This window comes from Heteronotia binoei, chromosome 5 (assembly GCF_032191835.1).
Source record: "Heteronotia binoei isolate CCM8104 ecotype False Entrance Well chromosome 5, APGP_CSIRO_Hbin_v1, whole genome shotgun sequence".
NCBI lineage: Eukaryota > Metazoa > Chordata > Lepidosauria > Squamata > Gekkonidae > Heteronotia > Heteronotia binoei.
Window position 1 is genome coordinate 109554069 of NC_083227.1, and position 20641 is coordinate 109574709.

A 20641-nucleotide genomic window follows, 5' to 3' on the forward strand; every position below is an offset into this window, starting at 1 on the left:
ATTTGTGGGCGAATTAAAACTTGCTCCTTTATATCCCTTTTAATCACATGTGAACCAATTATGTGAGAGTTGGCGCTTAATGTGCTCTCAGCGTCGGGAATGAGAGGGTTGAATTGGAGCTGGGTGGAATTCCCTATCGTGAGGGTATAGTTTCCTTCCTCCGATGGAAGCTCTGTGTTGAAAGTACCTAATTTGGTGAATTTCATTCCCATCGCGGGCTCCTGCTGGCATAGAGGGTCTATTACTATAAACCAGTCAGGAGGTCCCTGTGTTCCCAACTCCAAATCAGTAACGATCCAATTTCTATTTGACCATGCGGTTAGCTGGTAATGATGCGTCTCTCCACTAGGTGTCTGTATTGAGAACGCAAGCGGTTTTTCTATCCTGGAGCCAATTGATAATATAAATTTGAAGGGGTCTCCTGCATTCCATACTGCGGTCGACACCATGGCAATTTCACAGTATGGCCCCATGTCCTCAGTAAACCCTTTAGAGGCTGGAGTAGCGCTAGGAGTTATTGTAGGAGTTGTTGTTAATTTCCGTGGGCCTTTTGGGACATAAACACAATGCATTGGCACTAGAGGTCTCATGGTGTCCTCATGGGAAAAACAGTACAGTTCCTGCGTTAGCATTCTAGTCCCAGCACATAACAAGATCATATTAGGTGGTCTAACCCATTCTTCATCACAGCTGCGAAAGTCATAGCTGCTTCTGGGAAGTCTGCTGTCATTTTCCCCATAATTAGACTTTATGATTTTGCATAGCATGATTTCCTTGGGGTATAGGCTTGTTTTACATCTCCAATGAGAGAATGGGACTATCGTGGGCAATACTGCTCTATCAGCTGTACATTTCTCCTGCGTTAACATCAACACTAAATACATTGCATGCATCATTGTTCCCACAAATCTCACCTTTACATTCTGGTAATCCATATTGTGTACCTGGAAATAAAAGATAAGATTGCGCTGTAGACCCTTCTTGCTATTTCTATAGGCTTGAAAGAGTCAAAGTACTAAAACAAGGTTGGGGAAGAGGGGAAAGGGAAGGAGCAATTTCACCGGAGAGAAGAAAAGAGGAGAAAAAAAAAAACTTGCTGCGATTGTTTGTGTTCGGTGTTCTTGTCTCCTATACCCCCCCCCCCTAGATTACTGTGGACAGGTCTGTCTCAGGAATCTTTTTCCTATTTTTGACTTGTTCAGGTTATACCCAGGGTGAGGAATGTGTCGCTTAAGGGGAAATCCACCGGCTCGGGGCATGGCATGACAGAGATTTGTCGGATTTCAGCTCTTTTCTGCGGCGGCGCCACTTCAGGTTGCTGAATCAGATTAGTGTTAGCTGGAGCAGTCCCCTTCCATTCCTTGAGTTGGGAACAATGGAAGTACTTTCGCCAGGTTTCTCCGTTCTTTTTCTGAATTTCTACTTGGTAGACTGCTGGGCTGATCCTTAGTGTTATCGGGACCGGACCTAACCATTTGGCTTCCAAGGAGTGCTCGTTTTGCGAGAATCTCCTATATAGCACTAGCTGGCCTGGATCCCACACTCGAGGATTTTTAACCCAGCCTAGTCTCTGATCCATTGCCTGTTGTGTTTTTCCTAGTTGTTTAGCTACTTCCAGATGGATATTGTGGACCTCCGTGACTAGCGATTGCACCCACGCGTCATTCACAACCACCGGCATCCAGTCAGATGGAAGTTGTGTTTTGAGCCAGAAGGCTTCTGGCAACACCATTTTCCTTCCTGTCATGACCATATGCGGCGTGTGACCATGGACGGCAGTAGTTCCCCTCAGCGCCATCAGGATAATGGGTAGCTTCTCGTCCCAATCCCTGCCTGTGGATTTTACTACTTTCCGTAGGGCTTCCTTGATAGTCCGGTTAGTCCTCTCAATTGCCCCTGATGCTTGGGGGTGCCCGGCAATGTGAAACCGCTGTTCCACCCCCAAGGCTTTGCACAATTCCTTTGTGACCTCCCCGATGAAGTGCGACCCCAAATCCGAGTCCATGACCCTCGGGATCCCCCATCTCGTCCACAGATGATTGAATAAAATTTTAGCAGTTGTAGTGGCAGTGTTATATTTACAAGGGAAAGCCTCCACCCATTTGCTGAAAGGATCGATCACCGTGAGGCAGTATCGATTTCCTCTTGCTGTGCGGGGAAGGGGGCCGATAAAATCAATTTGTATACGAGCCCAGGGTCCCTCTATTCTTTGGTGTTGGATGGGAGCTTTGGGTCCTGATGTGTCGGCATTAACCATAGCACACGCAAGGCAATTATTAACCCACTGCGCGACTTCCTGGCGCATGCCTGGCCACCAGCCCGTCTCCTTTACCCGCTCCAAAGTTAGATTTGCACCGCGGTGTCCCTGCTCGTGCACAAACTTGATTAAATCCCCTCTGACCTGCAGGGGCACAATCCAGTGTTGCTCCCCCTGGCTATCTACTGCCCAGTAAATACCATCTTGCTGAATAATAGTGTATTTCCCCGTTTCATCCTTCTGGGCTTTTGCAAGCTCCAGGATCTCTGGGTCGTCTTTCTGGAGCTCGCCCAAATCCATCAAGATTTCTCTCCCTTTGCTCTGGTTCCGAGTGGTAACCGGGTGTAGAGGAAAGGTGGGGGGCGAGCGGAAAGGATTGTTGTCAGCGAATGCAGCTTCTTTGGCAATGGCGTCTACTCTATTGTTCCACATCCCTTCCTCTGTATATTGTCTCTGATGTCCCTTAACGTGAGTCACGTAGGTGGAGTCAGTTCGCGCCTCTATTCTCTCAGCTATTTGCAGCCATTTCTGAGAGTGCGCGACCGTTTTCCCCTCGCTATTCAGCCAATTCTGTTTCTTCCAAATGGGCAGCCAGGCTGTAATCGCCTGCACCGTCCAATGAGAATCTGTAAAAATGGCTAGGGGAACATCCAGAGGCTCAAACTGGAGGATTGCTAGCACTGCCTCCACTTCTGCGGCTTGGCTAGAATGAGGGCGGACGGTTCCTTTAAGGACTAGGGAATCCGGCACTCTAATGGCGCCGTAGCCGGTTCGAGCTGAGCCATTTACATGGAAAGAAGACCCATCGCAAAACCAACAAACAAGCTCTTGTTGTCGGGCTTCCGCTAGGGTTATTCCTCCATTAACTGGCCAGGGTATATGTTGTACCACTGGCAGCGGACACTCATGCTCTTCCCCTTCAACTACGAGGCCATAGGGCGAGGGCGGTTCCTTTTGCTCCTTCTGGAAATCTACCCCTCTATTAGTTAACGCCAATGTCCACTGGGCAATCCTTTGGTTCGAAACTTGCCCATCTTTAACTTTCCCTGAGAGGATATACTTAAGAGGGGAATGAGTAGTTTGAACTACCACCCTTGCTCCTCCTATTATAAACTCCCAATGGGTTAAACTCCAAACCAGAGCGAGGCAGACCTTCTCACAGGGGGAGAATTTCTCCTCCACGGAAGAAAGGTTCCTGGAGGCGTAAGCCACCACCCGCTGAGATCCCGCTCGTCTCTGGATCAGGGTAGCCCCCAGACTGTGCTCCGAGATAGCCAACTGAATGAAAAACGGCTGGGTAACATCGGGGTGGGCGAGCGCCGGAGCTTTTGCGAGGTCATTTTTGAGCTCTGCAAAAGCCTTTTGCTGCTCCGGTCCCCAGTACCACTGCACATCCTTCTTCAGGAGCTCATAAAGAGGTCGGGCTTTCTCGGAGAACATCTCGATGAAATCCCGGGAAAAGTTAAAGGTGCCTAACAAAGCTCTTAGTGAATGGGGGTCTGTGGGGGCGGGGAGTTTAGATATCACTTCTACTCTCTGCGAATCCGGTGTTCTCCCTTCTGCCCCTAATGTGATGCCGAGGTACTTCACTTCGGTCTTTACTAGCTGGGCTTTCTCCCTGCTTGCTTTGAAGCCAGTTTCTTGGAGGAGGTTGAGGACCTCCTCAGTGACCTCCCGGACCTTTTCCTCTGTTTCTGCGTGGATCAGCACGTCATCTACATAGCTGAGCACGCAATCCTTTGATCCAGGCAGCAGTCGGTCCCACATCTGCACAACATGCGCGTGACAGATGCTTGGGCTAGAATGGAAGCCCTGCGGTGTCCGCTTGAACACGTACTGTTGGCCGCGGAAAGTAAACGCGAATTTATACCAACAGGATTCGTGCAAGCGGATCGAGTGGAACGCGTTGGCCAAGTCCACCACGCTGTAAAATTTAGATCCCGCCGCAATGGCCGCTACTATCTCGTTGTATTTTGCAACCACCGGGGCCACCGGGGGAGTCACTGCATTAAGGGCTCTGAAGTCCACCGTCATCCTCCAAGTTACTCCATCTGCCTTAAGGACCGGCCACAAGGGGGCGTTGCAGATGGACTGCATTGGGAGGATGACGTCCCACTTCAACAGACCCTCAATTGTTTTCCCTATTCCTGCTTCCGCTTCTGCGGGGTATTTGTACTGACGCTGGGGAGGAGGATCTTTGCCCTCTATGAGAACACAAGCGTTTCTCACCGTCCCACACTCCGCCTTGTCAGCAATCCACACCCCGGGAAACTTTTGGGTCCATAGATCTCCCGTCACTGAACATACAGGGAAGGGCGCTTTTAGGGCAGCACATCGGTGTATAGCATTAATAAAGTCCGGACCTCCCGGGATGTGCCACAGGAGTCCATTGGCTAAATCCACAGTTAAATGGTTTTTCTTTAGGAAGGGAGCCCCAATCATTCCATCGTCTTCTCCTGCATTATTACAGGCTGTCATGGTGGCTTTGAGTCTCCCTACAGTGATTGGAATCTTTTTCCAGATGTGTGAGAGGTGGCTTCCTCCCGCGTACCCAGCCAGTTCCAGAGTTCTGTCTGTCTGGGTTCCCTGAGTAACTAGCGTTGGATGGAGCACGCTAATCGATGCTCCTGTGTCCACTAATAGAGTGGCAGGTTTAATGTTCCCTGGAGCCCCAATGCCTGCCTTTACCATTGGTCTCCCCCAGGTGTCTGGCTTAAGTCTAGCCACTACTCCTTCGGGGAGATTAGTGGGCCCCGGGCACCCCTAGCGCAAACCCTGTTCCTCATATTCGGGATTGCTGACGGCGGCTAACTGATTAACGGCCGCCATTGGTGCTGTGTATAGTGGGACGGTAGGGTACATTGGAGTAGGCGGGTTTTGGGCCACCGCAGCTACGGGTGGTGAATACCCTTGAGGTGCCGCAAAGTGAGATTGGGTTGGTGGAGGCGGGGGAGCAGACGGCTGCTGATTTCCCCACCCCTGCATTACTTGTTGTTGCCTCTCTATCAAAAGTGCAGTGGGTGCTAGATCCATATTGGTCATGTCGCACCCTGCATGGAGTAAAAAGTTCCAGAGCGCTTTTCTCTGAGTCTGTTCTTCGGGCGGCATTGAATTCCAAAAACGCATTCGCTCGGCCTTTCTGTTATAGGAAGGCTTGTACCCTCGGCTCTGATTCTGCAAATCTTGATATGCCTCCCCATAAGGGCCCGTCATTAGGTTGGGCTGTGGGGCCGGAGGCGGCTGCACAGTGGGAGAAGGAAAAGGGGCCGAGGGCTGCGCAGGTGGAGGAGGGGCTCTCGGTTGATAGTTAGGATTCCCTCCCCCTGCTACGTGCTTCTGCCTGGCCGGTTTCCCATTGTTTCGCGCCTGAGCGTGCTTATTTTGTCCTGTTGGAGGATTGACTGGAGGCTGTGATGGGTTATAGGGGCCCGGATTAACTTCCCTCTTCTGATACTGAGAGTGAGGCCCGTTGTTAGCATAGGTAACCGTACTAACAGTTTCCTTAGCCCGGTCTTTCTTATTACTCTTTTTCCCTTGCGCAACCGTATCCATATATCTACTAATATTTTCCAGATTAGCATGAAGTGTGCTCCATTTAGGGTTAGGTGCATGTGTGGGTCCCAGTGACTGCCGCGTCTCTGGGTTGAGGCCTTTAATGACATCTGTTATAAAATCAGCGTCATCGTAGTCAGGCTCCTGGCCCTCTTCCTCCGGGAATACTACGTCGGCAGCTAAGGCTAAGAATTGTTTTTTTGCTAGATAGACCATAGGGTCTTCATCTGGACCTTGCACGGTCTGGGTATATACATATTTAACATTCTCTTCATTCCAAGTGATTCTCAATAGTTCAGCTATCCACTCCAAGGTGGTTATGGCGTCTGTGTGTGCGAGTAGCAACTTTTCTCTCACTTTTTCTACATGAGGGCCGTTTAGAGCCAATCTCAGGACCTGATTTAACTCCCTGATGGTTATATTTGGGTATTCGCGGTACATTTGCATCATCCATCGGATGGAGGTTTCCCTATTATATGGGCCGAGAATTTGGTGCGCCATTTTAACATTTTCAATTTTCCAATCCTTAACCTCCTTAGTTATCTGCACCGTCTCTTTACCGTTCCCCTGTTTAGTGGTAGTTTGCCGGGTGACCACCGGGCATACTGGGGCGGGAACAGTTTCAGAGGGTTGTGCTTCCTCCTCGTCCTCACTTTCCTCATCGGATGAAAACTCATAGAGGCCAGGTGCCGAGACGGCCGCTATGAAGGTTTTCTTTAGTTCTAATTTCCTCTGTAAGGCCTCTATTTCCTTTTTACATGCTTCGTGACTAACTGCCTCCCTTGCCTTCTTGTTTTTCTCGGAGGTGTATTCTAGCGCATATTGCAATTTGTCATTTCGGTCTTTGGTTTGTTCCAGCTCTTTGCTCAATGCCTTTACTTGCGATTGGGCCTTCTTTAGAGCCGTTATGGTATCTTGGTGTATTAAGGCCAGGGTATTTTTCTCTATCTTGACCTCTTCTATGGTTCGACTTGCCTGCTGCAAGTCGAGGTCCAAGCTATTGTTTTCTCCCGCCAGTCTATTTATCTCTGCGGCGTATTTCCTATGCAATTCTGCGTTCTCTGCCTCATGTTTTTGCCAAATTTCTGCTTTTTCTGCCTCATGATTTTGCCAAACTTCTGCTTTTTCTGCCTCATGGTTTTGCCGAATTGTATCCATCTCTGTTGCATGGGTCTGGAGTAAGAGTTCCTTTTCTGCGGTATGCTTCCGGAACTCGTCCTCCAGCACCTCTGCATGTTTCTTAAGGCTTGCCTCTAATTCTTGTTCCTTTCTTTCCATCTGCACCTCTTGCTGTTCTATTTGCCCTTCCCTCTGGGCAAGCTGTTCCCTGAGTTGCTTATTCAGGGTAGTGCTATCTTGTAGGGCTTCAAACAAGCCCCACGCGGCAAAAAGATCTCTTTTGCCGGCGCTAATTGTTTTGTTGCTACAACCCTCTTCAAAAATGTCCCTGAGGGATTGGAGGGGATCAGGGCCTTGGTTAAAGAGTCCCTTTTTCCAGGGATTATCTCCTTTCTTTATCAGCCACTTATCCAATTTGGGGATCTCTTCCTTCTTGGCAAGAATATCCATTGTGGCGTGTGGGGATTTCTCTTTTTGGTTCCCCTTATATTTCGCCTACTGTGTTTCAGCTAGGGTTACGGGGCACCGAGCCGACCCAACGATCGCGTCTCGGCCAAAAGGGAAGCCACGAGCCGACCCGACGGTCGCGTCTTCGGGCAAAATTTTAGGCAACGAGCCGACCCAACGATCGCGTCTCGGCCAAAAGGGAAGCCACGAGCCGACCCAACGATCACGTCTCGGGCAGAAAGGGGAGCCTCGAGCCGACCCAACGGTCGCGTCTCGGCCAAAAGGGAAGCCACGAGCCGACCCGACAATCGCGTCTCGGGCAGAAAGGGGAGCCTCGAGCCGACCCAACGGTCGCGTCTTCGGGCAAAGTTTTAGGCAACGAGCCGACCCAACGATCGCGTCTCAGCCAAAAGGGAAGCCACGAGCCGACCCGACGATCGCGTCTCGGGCAAACAAAATAAAAGTTGCCCGGCAGTCAGATTGCAGCGGTCCTACGACCCGCCTGCCCTCCTGACTGTCGGGTGCCTTAGACTAGCCTTGGCCTAGACTCGTGTAAGGACTTGGGTGTGTGTGTGTGTGGGTGTCTGAGTGTGTATGTAGTGTGTGTGCGTGTGTGCACTAAGCTCTAAAGAAAAGGGAGAAGGGAAGGGCGCTCTTTCCAGGTCTTAAACAATCCTAGCCTGTCCTGACATTCCCTCCCACGATAGACGCGTTTAGAAGGCCTCGGGACGGCGGCCAGACTTCACGGGACTTCCCCCTTGCGTTCTATCGGGCTCAGTCCTCTTTCGAGGGGTCTGGCCTCCTAGGTGCGGCTGAGAAGTCCAGTTGAATGATAGAAATGGGGGCAGCCCAACCCACAAATACAGAGATGCTCGCTAGAGCCGTTCACACAGAACTCATTCACTCAATCACTCACGCAATAGCCTCGCTAGCAAGACTTTCTGAACGGTGCAACCTTACGTCTGTCTGTATGAAGACACGCGTGTCGACTCGCGTGCATTCACACAAACAGGATAATGCCAACGCTTTCTCCACCAATTTCTGTTAGGGAAACTGCTCTCAAAATGAGATTGGGGAATTAGATTGAGAGACAGTTAGCCCCAAAAAGGAATCTTTTATTATCTGTGTATACCAGGCTCAACCGATCAGAGAGTCAATGCTCAATAAAGGACTCTAATTTAATAAAATCAATTGTGGTTTATTTGAAACAATAGTTCGTTCACACAAGATACAACATCAATCATACATTCACACAGGTCTAGGAAATATAGAGAGATCGATAGGGGAACATAAAAGGAATGGACATACAGGGTAATACTACCTCTCGCAGACTCCAATGGAAGGCTCCGATGGCGACGAATGAGGGAATAGGGGCAAGGTCCCGAAACTGATCAGGAATCGGGGGTGTAACTACACAGCGGGAATGGGGTTTACTGAGTAGAAGGCACACCTGTGGGTAGCTAGTCCACAGGTTATATAGAGTCACCTTAGTCCTGAGGGGATGGGAGGTGACTGGGAGTGGTAATGGGAGGTTCTGCTGATGACCAAGAAGGCTGGACATCGGCTGGACCAATGGCGAGTCCATGGCGACACCTGATTGGATGTGTGCTTCAACCAATGAACATCACCTTCATCCTGGGCATCCTGGAAACTTCCAAGTTGCGACAGGGCCTGGGGCGGCTCCGCTGATATCAATATGGGAATGGTTGGGTGATTGGGAGGAGATGGGATTAACTGGGAAAGGGACAATAGAGAATCAGATATGAACCTAGGTATTCCGGTGTAGACAAAAGGGCTTGGATGTGTCAGGAGAGATTCTTCCTCTTTCTTAACTCTCCTGGGCGAGGACTGTTGTTCAGGAAATCACTTTGGCAATCAGGATTAATAGTGGAGCTATTAATCCATTCATGAACTAGATAGGTTGCTTGCGGGCTAGGAATGACTCAAGGTGTGTACGTGAGGTTCCCACTTAGAAGGAATGAAGCCCAACCAGGCAGGAAGATGGCTACATGTGGCGTTAGCGAAACACAGTGGCTTCCATGCTTAGCGCTTCAACACCGTTCGCCTGGACAGCTCCGTGGCGGCGCAGCCTCCTCCTCGCCATGGCGGGTTCCACGCAGTAGCGGGGAAATGTTTGTGTGCGGCTGCAGACACTCTGTGCCCGTCTCAAGCACTTGTATACTTATTAATGGGTACACGAGAGTCTTACATAGTCCCTGGATAGTTTACTCGCATTCACTGGCCAGGCGGATGCAAGCTTACTTCTCCAGGCGCCCTGGCAACCATGTTTGTGACAGAGGGGTCATTTTCTCACATACATTCCTACTGTAGAAATGTGGCACCAGAAGTTATGGGATATTTTCATTCTGAGCAAGACTGCATACAACTCATATGACATCACCTATGCCCAATACGAAAGACACATAGTGGCAGTTTGGTACCCTGTAATGACCTACTTTTCTGAAAATGAGATTATTCCTAAAAATCAACAAACAATAAGTTACTGTATTTTTGAATTATTTTCTTTATTTCATTGTCAAGCTATTGTGGTAACAATTTTCATAGATAATACTGTAAGCTATTTAACACCTCACGGTAAACCTGTCTTCATACAATCTTGATATTATTGTTTATTTTGTTTGAAATGTAATGCTATGAAGTATATCAATAAAGTGCTTTTTTCTTTCTCAAAAAAAAAAAAAACCTAGCTTTTTACCATTAGGAATCAGGCACTGTTGGCTCACCAGTATGGTTGTGCAAATTTGAGGGGAGTTTTGTCAGTTTCAGAATGCTGTCACTGGCAAGATTCTATAAACTGAAGTTCTGCTGTTCAAGGTTCTCATGCAGACTTCTAGCTACTGCTGCTTAGAATGGAATTACAGGATGGTAGTATTGTAGAACACCCCATAATCTGCTAATGTCCTGTCATTCCGCAGTACTGTATTCTCTACATCAGGCTGCTGCAAGGCTGTGTGCTTCTCATATATGGAGACATGCTCTTCTAGTCCAAAGTTCTCTTTGATCTGCCTGATGGTATCATAGGGACTGCATGACATATTCTGGCTTGCTCCTTTCCATTGTTTCAACTTCACTTGAATGGCTCTGGCTGGCTGAAAAAGAAAGTGATCAGGGTGTCAAACAACATCTGCCAGGGCTACACATATTTAAACCACCTTTACTGTAAAAAAAAATACACTCAAGAGATTCTCCAAAATTGTATTATTAGGAATTAGGGGTGCAGATTCAGACAACAACAACAAAAATGAGCTGAACACACCTGATTCATTAACCTTCAAAGGAAAGTGAATGGAATTTCCTCCAATTTCTAAACCCAAACAGAGTAGGCCAGTTGTGGCCATGTTTCTAAAGGTACCAAGAAGATTTTGTGGCTGCACTTTGCTTTCATTGTCTAAATTTCTAGGGATGGAGACATGCAGTGAAGGGAAAGGCAGATTCAGTGGCAAATATCATAATAACCATCACATCATGGAAAGCAAAGAGTTCTATTCTTTTAAATTCCAGCTGTCTGTTTTAAATTATTGAAACAGCATTCACTTCTGTTGTTTATGTTGCCAACTTCCTCAGGTCCCAATTTTGTTAGGAAAAAGTCAGGCATAAATATTTTAAATAAATATTTCAGCAGCCCTATAAACACAGGCAAGCAGAAAGTGAAGATGCAAAACATCACTGGCAGAGCTGTGGACCGGTGTGAAAGTAGTGATCAAGATATAACCTCTGAAAAAAACCCATAGATAACCCACCTCACTATGACTTCTTTAGCCACAGGAGAATTATATGGCTTATAAGCAAATTTGGCAGTGTCATCAGAACTGGCCCAAACATAGATGTCAATCGTTTTCTGATCCAGGTATCAGAAAGTAGGCAGCATGTCAGCAATACCTGCACAACCCAGGGCTGAACAGGAACATCATCTTTCTTGCAGTATAACTGGTTTTGGCGGGTAGAAACTTCGTTGGCCAACAGATCCCAACCATTCTCGGTGCCTAAATTTCTTGTTGGATCTGCTAGATCCATGATCACAGGACTGCAGACACAAACACATGGAACTCTTTTTGTTGAAGCACTACAAAATGTTACACACAACCAAGCAAATATAACAATGCACAGTTTTATTGTAACTCTTACCTTATTTAGGACTGTAAATAAATTATTGACATCCTGATACCAATTATTCCTGTGCATTCACATAAATTCTGTAGTATGGCAAATCTATTTTCAGTTTGTTTCCCTTCCCTTACAGAAATTGTATTTGTAAAATGACCAAAACAACAAAGGTACAATTTCTGAAAACTCACACAGTAGCAGTGTTGCTTTTTGATCTATGGATCATTATTATTTTGCTGCTACTAACACTTGGTAAGTTCCAAATTGCTATCAACAATTATTTGCAGCAACTACTCCATAAAGGACAAAAGGGATGCAGTCCAATTGAATAACCAATCATTCACTGAACATTCCATCAGAATTACAATTTGGCTTGTAAATTCTGATGCAGCAGATTTTTATGCTGTTATGCTAATTATTTGTTGAGGAGTGAGTTTAAATAGAAATTCATATCATTTTTATACTAATAATATTTTTTGTGTTTAAACTGGGTTGTTAGCTATTCTAAGGAGATTATGGAAATATGTTTGTCAGGATATAAATCTTAAAATAAATATAAACATTGCTTGAGCAATAAAAATATGCATGAATAAGCTTTTGGATGTGCTCATTTTTTCCTTCAAGATGCCTTCTTATTGTAGGTAGGCCAGATGGCCAGGACCAGAACCTTGGCCTCCATTCCATTATTACAGAAAAGCCTTCTGGATTCTGTTAGTCAGATTTCTTGCCTTTCAGAAAGCCTGCAAAACCAGGCTATCATTTTGAAGAGGCCAAACATGGTCTTGAACATTACTATTATCTGTTATGACTCCCCACAATTTCTTCATTAAGCCATGTGCAGGCTTTTAGTAGTCCCTGACCCCCAGTTTGCCTTTTTGAGTACAACAAGGGCAAGGGCCTTTTCCATCATAGCCCTGACCTGGTGGAATGCTCTGTTTGAGGAGACTAGTGCTCTGTGGGACTTGTCTGCATTAGGGTTGCCAGGTTCCTTCAACAGTCTGGCAGGGGGGTTGGGGGCGCATTCCAGGGATAGGCATCACCCAGAAGTGACATCATCACATCAAGAACACTTTGGTTCTTGGGCAAACTCTATGGTTAAATTGGGCTTAAACCATAGAGTTTGCCCAAAATCCAGAGCGTCCCCCATGATGTCCCTGACAATGATGTCATTTCTGGGTTACATCATCACACCGGGGATGTTGTGCAGTCACATCTCTGTTTAGGGGAGGGGTTTCCCCAACCCTTCCAAGGTTGGTAAAATGAGTCCCCAGCTTGCTGGGGGGAAAGTGTAGATGACTGGGGAAGGCAATAATCCACCCCATAAAAAGTCTGCTGTGAAAACATTGTGAAAGCAACGTCACCCCAGAGTCAGAAATGACTGGTGCTTGCACAGGGGACCTTTCCTTCCTTTTTCCTTCCCTAACCAGCTAGTTGGTCCACAGTGGAGACGAACCCCCCCCCCCAAACAGAGGGGGATCTCCTGCTGGGACTTGGCAACTCTAGACTACATTCTGCAGGTTATGTAAGACAGTTATTTCTACCACACATTCCAGAAATATAATTCTGGTGGACTACTAACAACACTGTGAGTTTTTGAGTCAAAAGCTGAGCTTTTGACTCATTTTATTAGAATTATGGTTTCATTACTGTTACTGTATTGTCATGTTGTTAGCTGTCCCTAGCCCCATTCTGAGGGAGGAGCAGGATAAAAATCTAATAAAATAAGAACAAACAGTATCTAAATCTTTCACATTTTGGGGTGGTGTGAATTAAATAATTTTCCTTTATTAACCAGTAAATGTGACTCAGCAATCTCTCTTGATTAGCACATTTAGTATTCTTTACACATTGATACCCCATATACCATCCAATAAATTATTGTGACACATGCAAATTATACATGTACATTTCAAGGAATAATTAACACAATAGCTAGGGAAAGTTTCTGGAAGTGGATTAATGAGTGCTTGAATTTGTAGCTTACATCAATGCACTGAAGAGGAAACAACAGTCATCTTGAGAAAAATATAATCTAATCACATCTGGAATGGACTACTCGTTTGGGCTTGGAACACTAAAATGAGCCATACATGGAGTTATCAGTTGATGGATACATAATGATACATACAGAACACAGACAGTCCCCAGCAAGCAAGATAAGTGACTGCTCCATCAGAGCTCTCCCAAACAACTGAGGAGAATGTATAATGTGCAATGTTGCCAAAATTAGTCCCACTGATGTCAGAGAAGCAGGTACAAATTTCTCCCACTGAAGGTAATTAGACTATATCTTTAGTTGTATCACATGCAAACCAAGACAGTGAAGCAAGATACACATACTATGAGCAAAATACAGAATGAAAGAAGGCAAAAATGAAAGCAGCATTCCTACCATGTCCCCCTCAGCTTTTCTTTTACATGTGCCCCAATTGTAGGATCCTCAAGACTGTATTACTCAGTCCAGTAGAAGCAGAGGTCTTTGTACTGCACTAGCAATTTCATCACTGTGCAAAACCCTTCTGCCATGTTGAATTCTTCTGCTTTTTTAGTTTCTTCCTCCCAGGTGTAGATTGTCAGCAACTCCAGGACAAATTTGGAGGGCAAGGATGATGATGGGTAAACTTTTTTGAGATTCTGTTAAGAGATAAAGAAACTCCAGAGGAATCAGAGGAAGCCACAGATTATTGCGGTTATTCAAGGTAGAAGCTGAATGTTGTATTTAGCAAGCTAAACACTGCTATGAACACCTGAGACTCACAGCCCAAGAGATGTTGGGAATAACAGCTGCCATGAGATGCTTTGTGTGCAGGATTACCAACAGAGTTGGAGAAAATATATATAATTACTTATTATATATAATATATATAATATATAATATAATAAGTAAGAAACAACAGGGTTGGAGAAATTATAATACAAATTATATATATGTGAGAAAGGTGGACTGTAAATATATATATATATTATATATATATATTATATATATAATTTACAGTCTGCCTTTCTCACTGTGACTCAAGGTGGATTACTCACTCTGAATTACTCAGAGTGAGTCAATACAATCAACAGGAAGGGACATTCAAATAAAACAATGAAATAGGATTTTGGTTGTAGAACCAACCAGAAATATAGAAAACAGAACTGTAGCAAAGCGTAAGTGTTAACATGACACATTACATGATGCAAGATTACGTTGTAGGATCCAACCTACAACCTACAATCTACAACCTACAACGAACTATACACAGTAGTACAGACCACACTCTCTAATAATTTGTTCAAGTGTCTTTGTGAATCCTGTCCCTTTAACAGAGGCTTAATGGGATGGTATTTATCAGATTATGCTATTTCTTTCCATACAATGAAAAGCGTCAATTGTCCATTTTCACACACTAAGCCCTTATGAAAATGACAGGGCATTTTTTCTCCAGACCTGTTGCAATCTCTCTTCTGCCACTATCACTGAATAAAGTGTATTGAGAACCCAAGTATTTAGAGGTTAAAGAAACAATTCAGAACTAGATTTAGGAAGTAAAATGTTCAGTGATTACAGCTGGAAAAGCATCCCATGGCCAAAGGAGGAAAGATTTGCTGGCTTACTATTACACTGAACAATGCTCAGTAGTCTGTTTTGAGAAGATACACTGTTTATCTGGAAGCAACAGATAAGATACTGTTAAGATAGCTATATTAGGATCTTTATCCATTGTTCTAGTTTAAAAAGAACAGACAAATAAGAAAAGGTGGAGGAGTAGCATTATATGTCAAGGAGGTATATACTTGTGAGGAAATAAGAAAATCTAAGCATGGAAGTTTAATTGAGAATCTCTGAATAAAAATAAAAGGAGTAAGATATAATAGTGATATTATGGTGGGGATCTGCTCTAGACCACTAAGCCAGACAGAGGACTTGGACGAGGCACTCCTAGAACAGATTACAAGGTTCTCAAAGAGATGGGACATGGTAGTCATGGAAGATTACAATTACCCAGATATCTGTTGGAAGTCCAACTCTGTTAAAAACAAAGTTGTTTTGCTGACAACTTCCTTTTCCAGAAAGTAGAGAGGGAAACAAGGGAATCTGCTATCTTGGACTTGATTCTCACCAACAGGGAAGAACTAGTTGATGAGGTGAAAGTAGTCGGCACCCTGGATAGTAGTGACCATGTGATTTTGGAATTTACACTCTTGGGGAAGGGAAAAGCTGTATGTAGTCAGACATGTAGGCTGGGTTTCAGGAAAGCAATTTTTTACAAACTTAAAGTTATGCTGGGTAGTATTCCACGGTCAGAAATACTTAAGGAGAAGGGAGTTTAAGAGGGGTGGCATTTTCTTAAAAGTGAGATATTGAAGGCACTATCACAGACAATACCTATGAGAAGGAAAAATGGGAGGAGCCTAAAGAAGCCAAGGTGAACAGCTTTCAAAGGACTTGAGAAATAAAAAAGACTCATTTAAGAAATGGAAGGAAGCCTTATAACCAAGGATGACCATAAACAAATTACCTGTACTTGTACAGAGAAAGTGGACAACGCTAAAGCTCAGTATGACCTTAGGCTAGCAAGAAATGCTAACAACAACAACAAAAGGGTTCTTCTCTTATGTTCAAAGTAAGAAAAAGACCAAAAACACTGGAAACCCGTTGTGGGGATAGGAAACAGTTTGCCCATTGTGGGGACAGGACAGAACTTATCTCTTGATTTCAGTGAGTCTTTTGATAAGGTTCCACATCATATTCTTGTTGATAAAATGGTAAAATGTGGTTTGGATCCTGCTATTGCTAGGTGGCTCTGTAACTGGTTGACAGATTGCACCCAAAGAGTGCTTGTTAATGGTTCCTCATTTGCTTGGAGAGGAGTGACAAGTGGAGTGCTTCAAGGATTTGTCCTGGGACCTGTTTTGTTCACTATCTTTATAAATGATTTGGATGAAGGAATAGAGGGTATCCTTATTAAATTTGCAGATGATACTAATTTTGAGAGCGGTAGCAAATACAGTAGAAGACTGAGTCAGGATATAGGATCTTGACAGGCTAGAAAACTGGGCTAAAACAAATAAAATGGATTTTAATGGGGATAAATATAAAGTTCTGCACTTAGGGAGGAAAAATCAAATGCATAATCATAGGTTGGGGGAGACTTGTCTTGGCAGCAGTATGTGCAAAAAGGACCTAGTGGTCTTAGTGCACCATATGCTGAATGTGAGTCAGCAGTGTGATGCAATTGCTAAAAAGGCCAATGTGATTTTGGGCTGTATCAACAGAAGTATAGCATCTAGATCACATGAAGTGATGGTATAGCTTTGCTCTGCTCTGGCTAGACCTCACCTAGAGTATGGCATTCAGTTTTGGGCACCACATTTTAAGAAGGATATAGACAAGCTGGAACAGGTCCAGAGGAGGGCGACGAAGATGGTGAGGGGTCTGGAGACTAAGTCCTATGAAGAAAGGTTGAAGGTGCTGGGCATGTTTAGCCTGGAGAGGAGGTGGCTGAGAGGTTATATGATCACCATCTTCAAGCACTTGAAGGGCTGTCATATTGAGGATGGTGTGGAATTGTTTTCTGTGGCCCCAGAAAGTCAGCACAGAACCAATGGGGTGAAATTAAATCAGAAGTTTCTGACTCAACATTAGGAAGAACTTCCTGACAGAGTGGTTCCTCAGTGGAACAGGCTTCCTCAGGATGTGGTGGGCTCTCCTTCCTTGGAGGTTTTTAAAGAAAGATAGCCATTTGACAGCAATGCAGATCCTGTGAATTTAGGGGGAGGTATTTGTGAATTTCCTGCATTGGAGGTCTCTTCCAAGTCTATTATTCTATGATTCTACTATTCTTCAAAACTGCAGGGGTAAAGCTAGGCAGGACTAAAGGTGTTTGCTTTTTTCTTGTCATCCCTGAAAAATGCATCCTGATTTTGCTTTCTGGTACTGAAATGAATGGTTGGCCACTTGGTATCTCTCTGCTGGTACCAATGATGTGGTGTGTGAAGTAATATAGTGTGCATGTATGCATTTTCACTTGATTAGTTGCTATTGCTAAATTATTGTGCATAAATCTAGCTTGCATTGTCCATGGCCTGTCTCGTTGCTACTGGACTCCTGAACAGAACTATGCAGTGAGAAATACTCTGAGCAGCTGAGCACAATCATGTCCAGCTGGACTGGATGGTGGCACGATGAGTGAGTCTTTGCTGCCACTTCCTCAGATCTATGGAAGGACAGTAATGGGGGATTTGTTCTTATTTTGTTTTTTTCTGCTATGGGGAACAAGGAGAAAGAGAGAGAACAAGAACACAAGTCTTCATGTCTGTTGTGATACCCGCATAATTTGCAGAGGAAGCACTGTGACAGGCCATGGGGCAGAAAGAAGAGAGAGTGATTTAAATTGGGACTGGGCACTTACGGATATATTTTTTTAAAAATTCCTACCTCTCTTTCCTTTGTTCAAAGCAGCTTGTCATCAATTTCATTAAAAATACAATTTCACAAAGACAACAATATAGCCTACTGGATACTGGGGCCATGTGTTCCTGAGCACAGCCTGACATAAGAGACTCCATGTAAATGTTGAATCTCTCACAACCAACAGTTTAGAGACAGGCAGATAAGATCATCTCTGCCAGTTCAGTCAAAGTTGTGTGGGCACCACTAACTTATCCCTAAATGCCAATACAAGGAATGTAAGTCAAAGTCAGCCACTGTCTACACTGCAGATCTATGAAAGGAGAAAGATACTGGGAGGATTATAGCTACACCCCCTTTCCATTCTCCACAACCAAGACTGATAAAGGACCACATATCTAACATGAACTAGTTGAGAAACCAGATTCACTTCTAGTATTCAGCCAGGTTTAGGTCACATATGCTGTGTGAATGTTTTCAAATTGGTACCCTCTTCCACAAGTACATCATACTGAGGCATGGCTTGGAGATTAAATATGGTATGACTCCAAACATGAGCCTCACTGTTTACCAATAAAAGTACTCCTCCCACTGCCACACCTACTGATCACAGATATAAAAATTGGTCTCTCCTATTGATATTCCCCTAAAAGCTGTTCTGCTTTCTGCCCTACCCATAGTGTACCACTTCAGCCATCCAAAGCCAATAACTAAACCAAAACCAAATGCTGGAATCTAGTCCAGATTTCTGAGAGGAAGGAGAGGAGTTTAACAATGGTAACTCATAGCTAAGAAGGAGGGGGAGCCTTAAGAGACAGGAGTCTGGGGGAGGGGCTTCAACCAATTTCCTGGCTGGAAGCCATTACCCAGTGCTCATCATTTACCTGCTTATAATATTGATTTTTTTACTCTCCCTGGCAACAAAATGTATAGTTTGAACAATGCCTCCAAAAGCTACTAAGAAGGAGAAGAAAGCCGAGAGAAAGGAAGAGATTGTCTCCCTCTTAACAGAATTCTTTTCATCTACCTCCTCTGCAAAGCAGGGTGAGTTAAAGCCAGCTGAGAGTTTGCTCGTGACAAACTTCTTAATGCAAGCTTTAAATAAACAAAGACAAGAACTGAAAAATGATACCTTGGAAACGCTAACACCAATTTGCCAACGCCTAGATGAACTGGAACACATTTGCGAGCACTTTAAAACTGGAATCTGGTGTTGTTCCCCTCCTGCAGAGAGTTCATCAAGTGGGAACAGAGAAATCTGCTTCCTTAAGATATACTAGAGACATACTTGTTGAATTTAAAGATTTTCGTACTAGACAGAGGATTTTCAAAGAAACCAGAAATTAGGGTGGCTTTGCATTTCAGAACATAAAGATTCAAGTCTTCCCTGATTTACCTCCAGAGTTCTTTAAAATAAGAAGAGATCTTAAATGAACAACAGCTAAACTCTGAGACTGTGGAATTAAATATCGCTGGCTTCGATATGGTAAGCTATCTGTTCAACATGGACAAAATCATATTGCTTTTGATGCTGCAACTGGTGAACAAATGATGGCTGCTATAAATTCTTAAGCATCTGAACCAACAGGCAATAAAACAAGTAAAAGAAAAGAATACTCTCCTTCAACTCCTGGCGAAGTATCTAAAGTTGTGTGCTTGAAGAAAATTTGGACTCATTTTGAAGTTAGGACTTGGGTAAAAATAATTTAATATGTTTACTTGATTTATATTTGTTATTCATTTTTCTCTTCTGTAGCATTAAGCAGGTTGGAATGGCACAGCCTTTGGGTATGTTCCTCCATTGTTTATTATTTTTATGTATATTTTTTCCTAGTTGTCCCCCCCACCCCCAATCCTTGGGAAGAGGGGACAATGTTTCCCTTCAGGACCCTTGTGGCCATCCTGGATTTTCTTTCATAATAGTTAAGCATAGCAAAAATAGTGATTAAGGAAAAAAAGAAAAGGAAGTAAAGAAGCAAAGATTAATGTTTATGTTGTGTTAATATAGCAAGATTAAGTAGATAATTATGGTTTTTTTATAAATCTGTTTCCAATAAAAATTTAGAATACAAAAAAGGAGGCATCCTGCATGTTCATTTACACAGGCAAGCTACAGCAAAGTGGTTTGCAATTAACCATTTATTTACCAGGCTGAGTGAGCACTCCTTTTTCTGTTTCTCCCAACCCCCAATGTCCCACCTCCAGAGAACTTTAAAAACAAAACAAAATAATAATAAACATACAAGAATTGCTTGAAATTCAGAACTGGGGCATGGGGGCAGGGGTAGCATAAGTCAGGCGACATTGCTTTCAAATACTACCCTTAAGCTCAAGGCCTGATCTTTATCTAACACCATCAACAGGGGTTTTTTTTTAGCAGGAATGCAGTTCCGGCTGGCTTGGCATCAGGGGTTGTGGCCTAATATGCAAATGAATCCCTGCTGGGCTTTTTCTACCAAAAAAGCCCTGACCATCAACATAAGAAAGTGGAGAGGAAGAAACATTGGTGGCTAAATCATGCTCTCAAGTGTCCATTTTGCTTTCTATTCATATAGCTCCACTGCCTATTAACACTGATGTGATATAGTACCCCTGTTGCTAGAGAAACAAGTTGTTCAGAAAGGGCACCTCTGGAAGAAAAAACATTTTGGCAAATTTAGTTCCCATGATAACTATAAATGACTGGAAACTAGTCCTCCAAGTACAAAACATAAACACTGGTTATGGGTTTTCAGGCAGCCGAG

General features: G+C 44.3%; 1 protein-coding gene across 1 annotated transcript in view; it reads right to left on the reverse strand.

Moving 5' to 3' along the window:
- LOC132572034 (2'-5'-oligoadenylate synthase-like protein 2) overlaps nt 1–20641 on the reverse strand; it is a 31348-nt gene that overhangs the window by 9808 nt on the left and 899 nt on the right. Inside the window, 3 exon segments of the mRNA XM_060238821.1 lie at nt 10120–10485; nt 11276–11420; nt 13893–14134. Coding sequence (XP_060094804.1) covers nt 10252–10485; nt 11276–11420; nt 13893–14134 — 621 coding nt within the window. The 3' untranslated portion in view covers nt 10120–10251.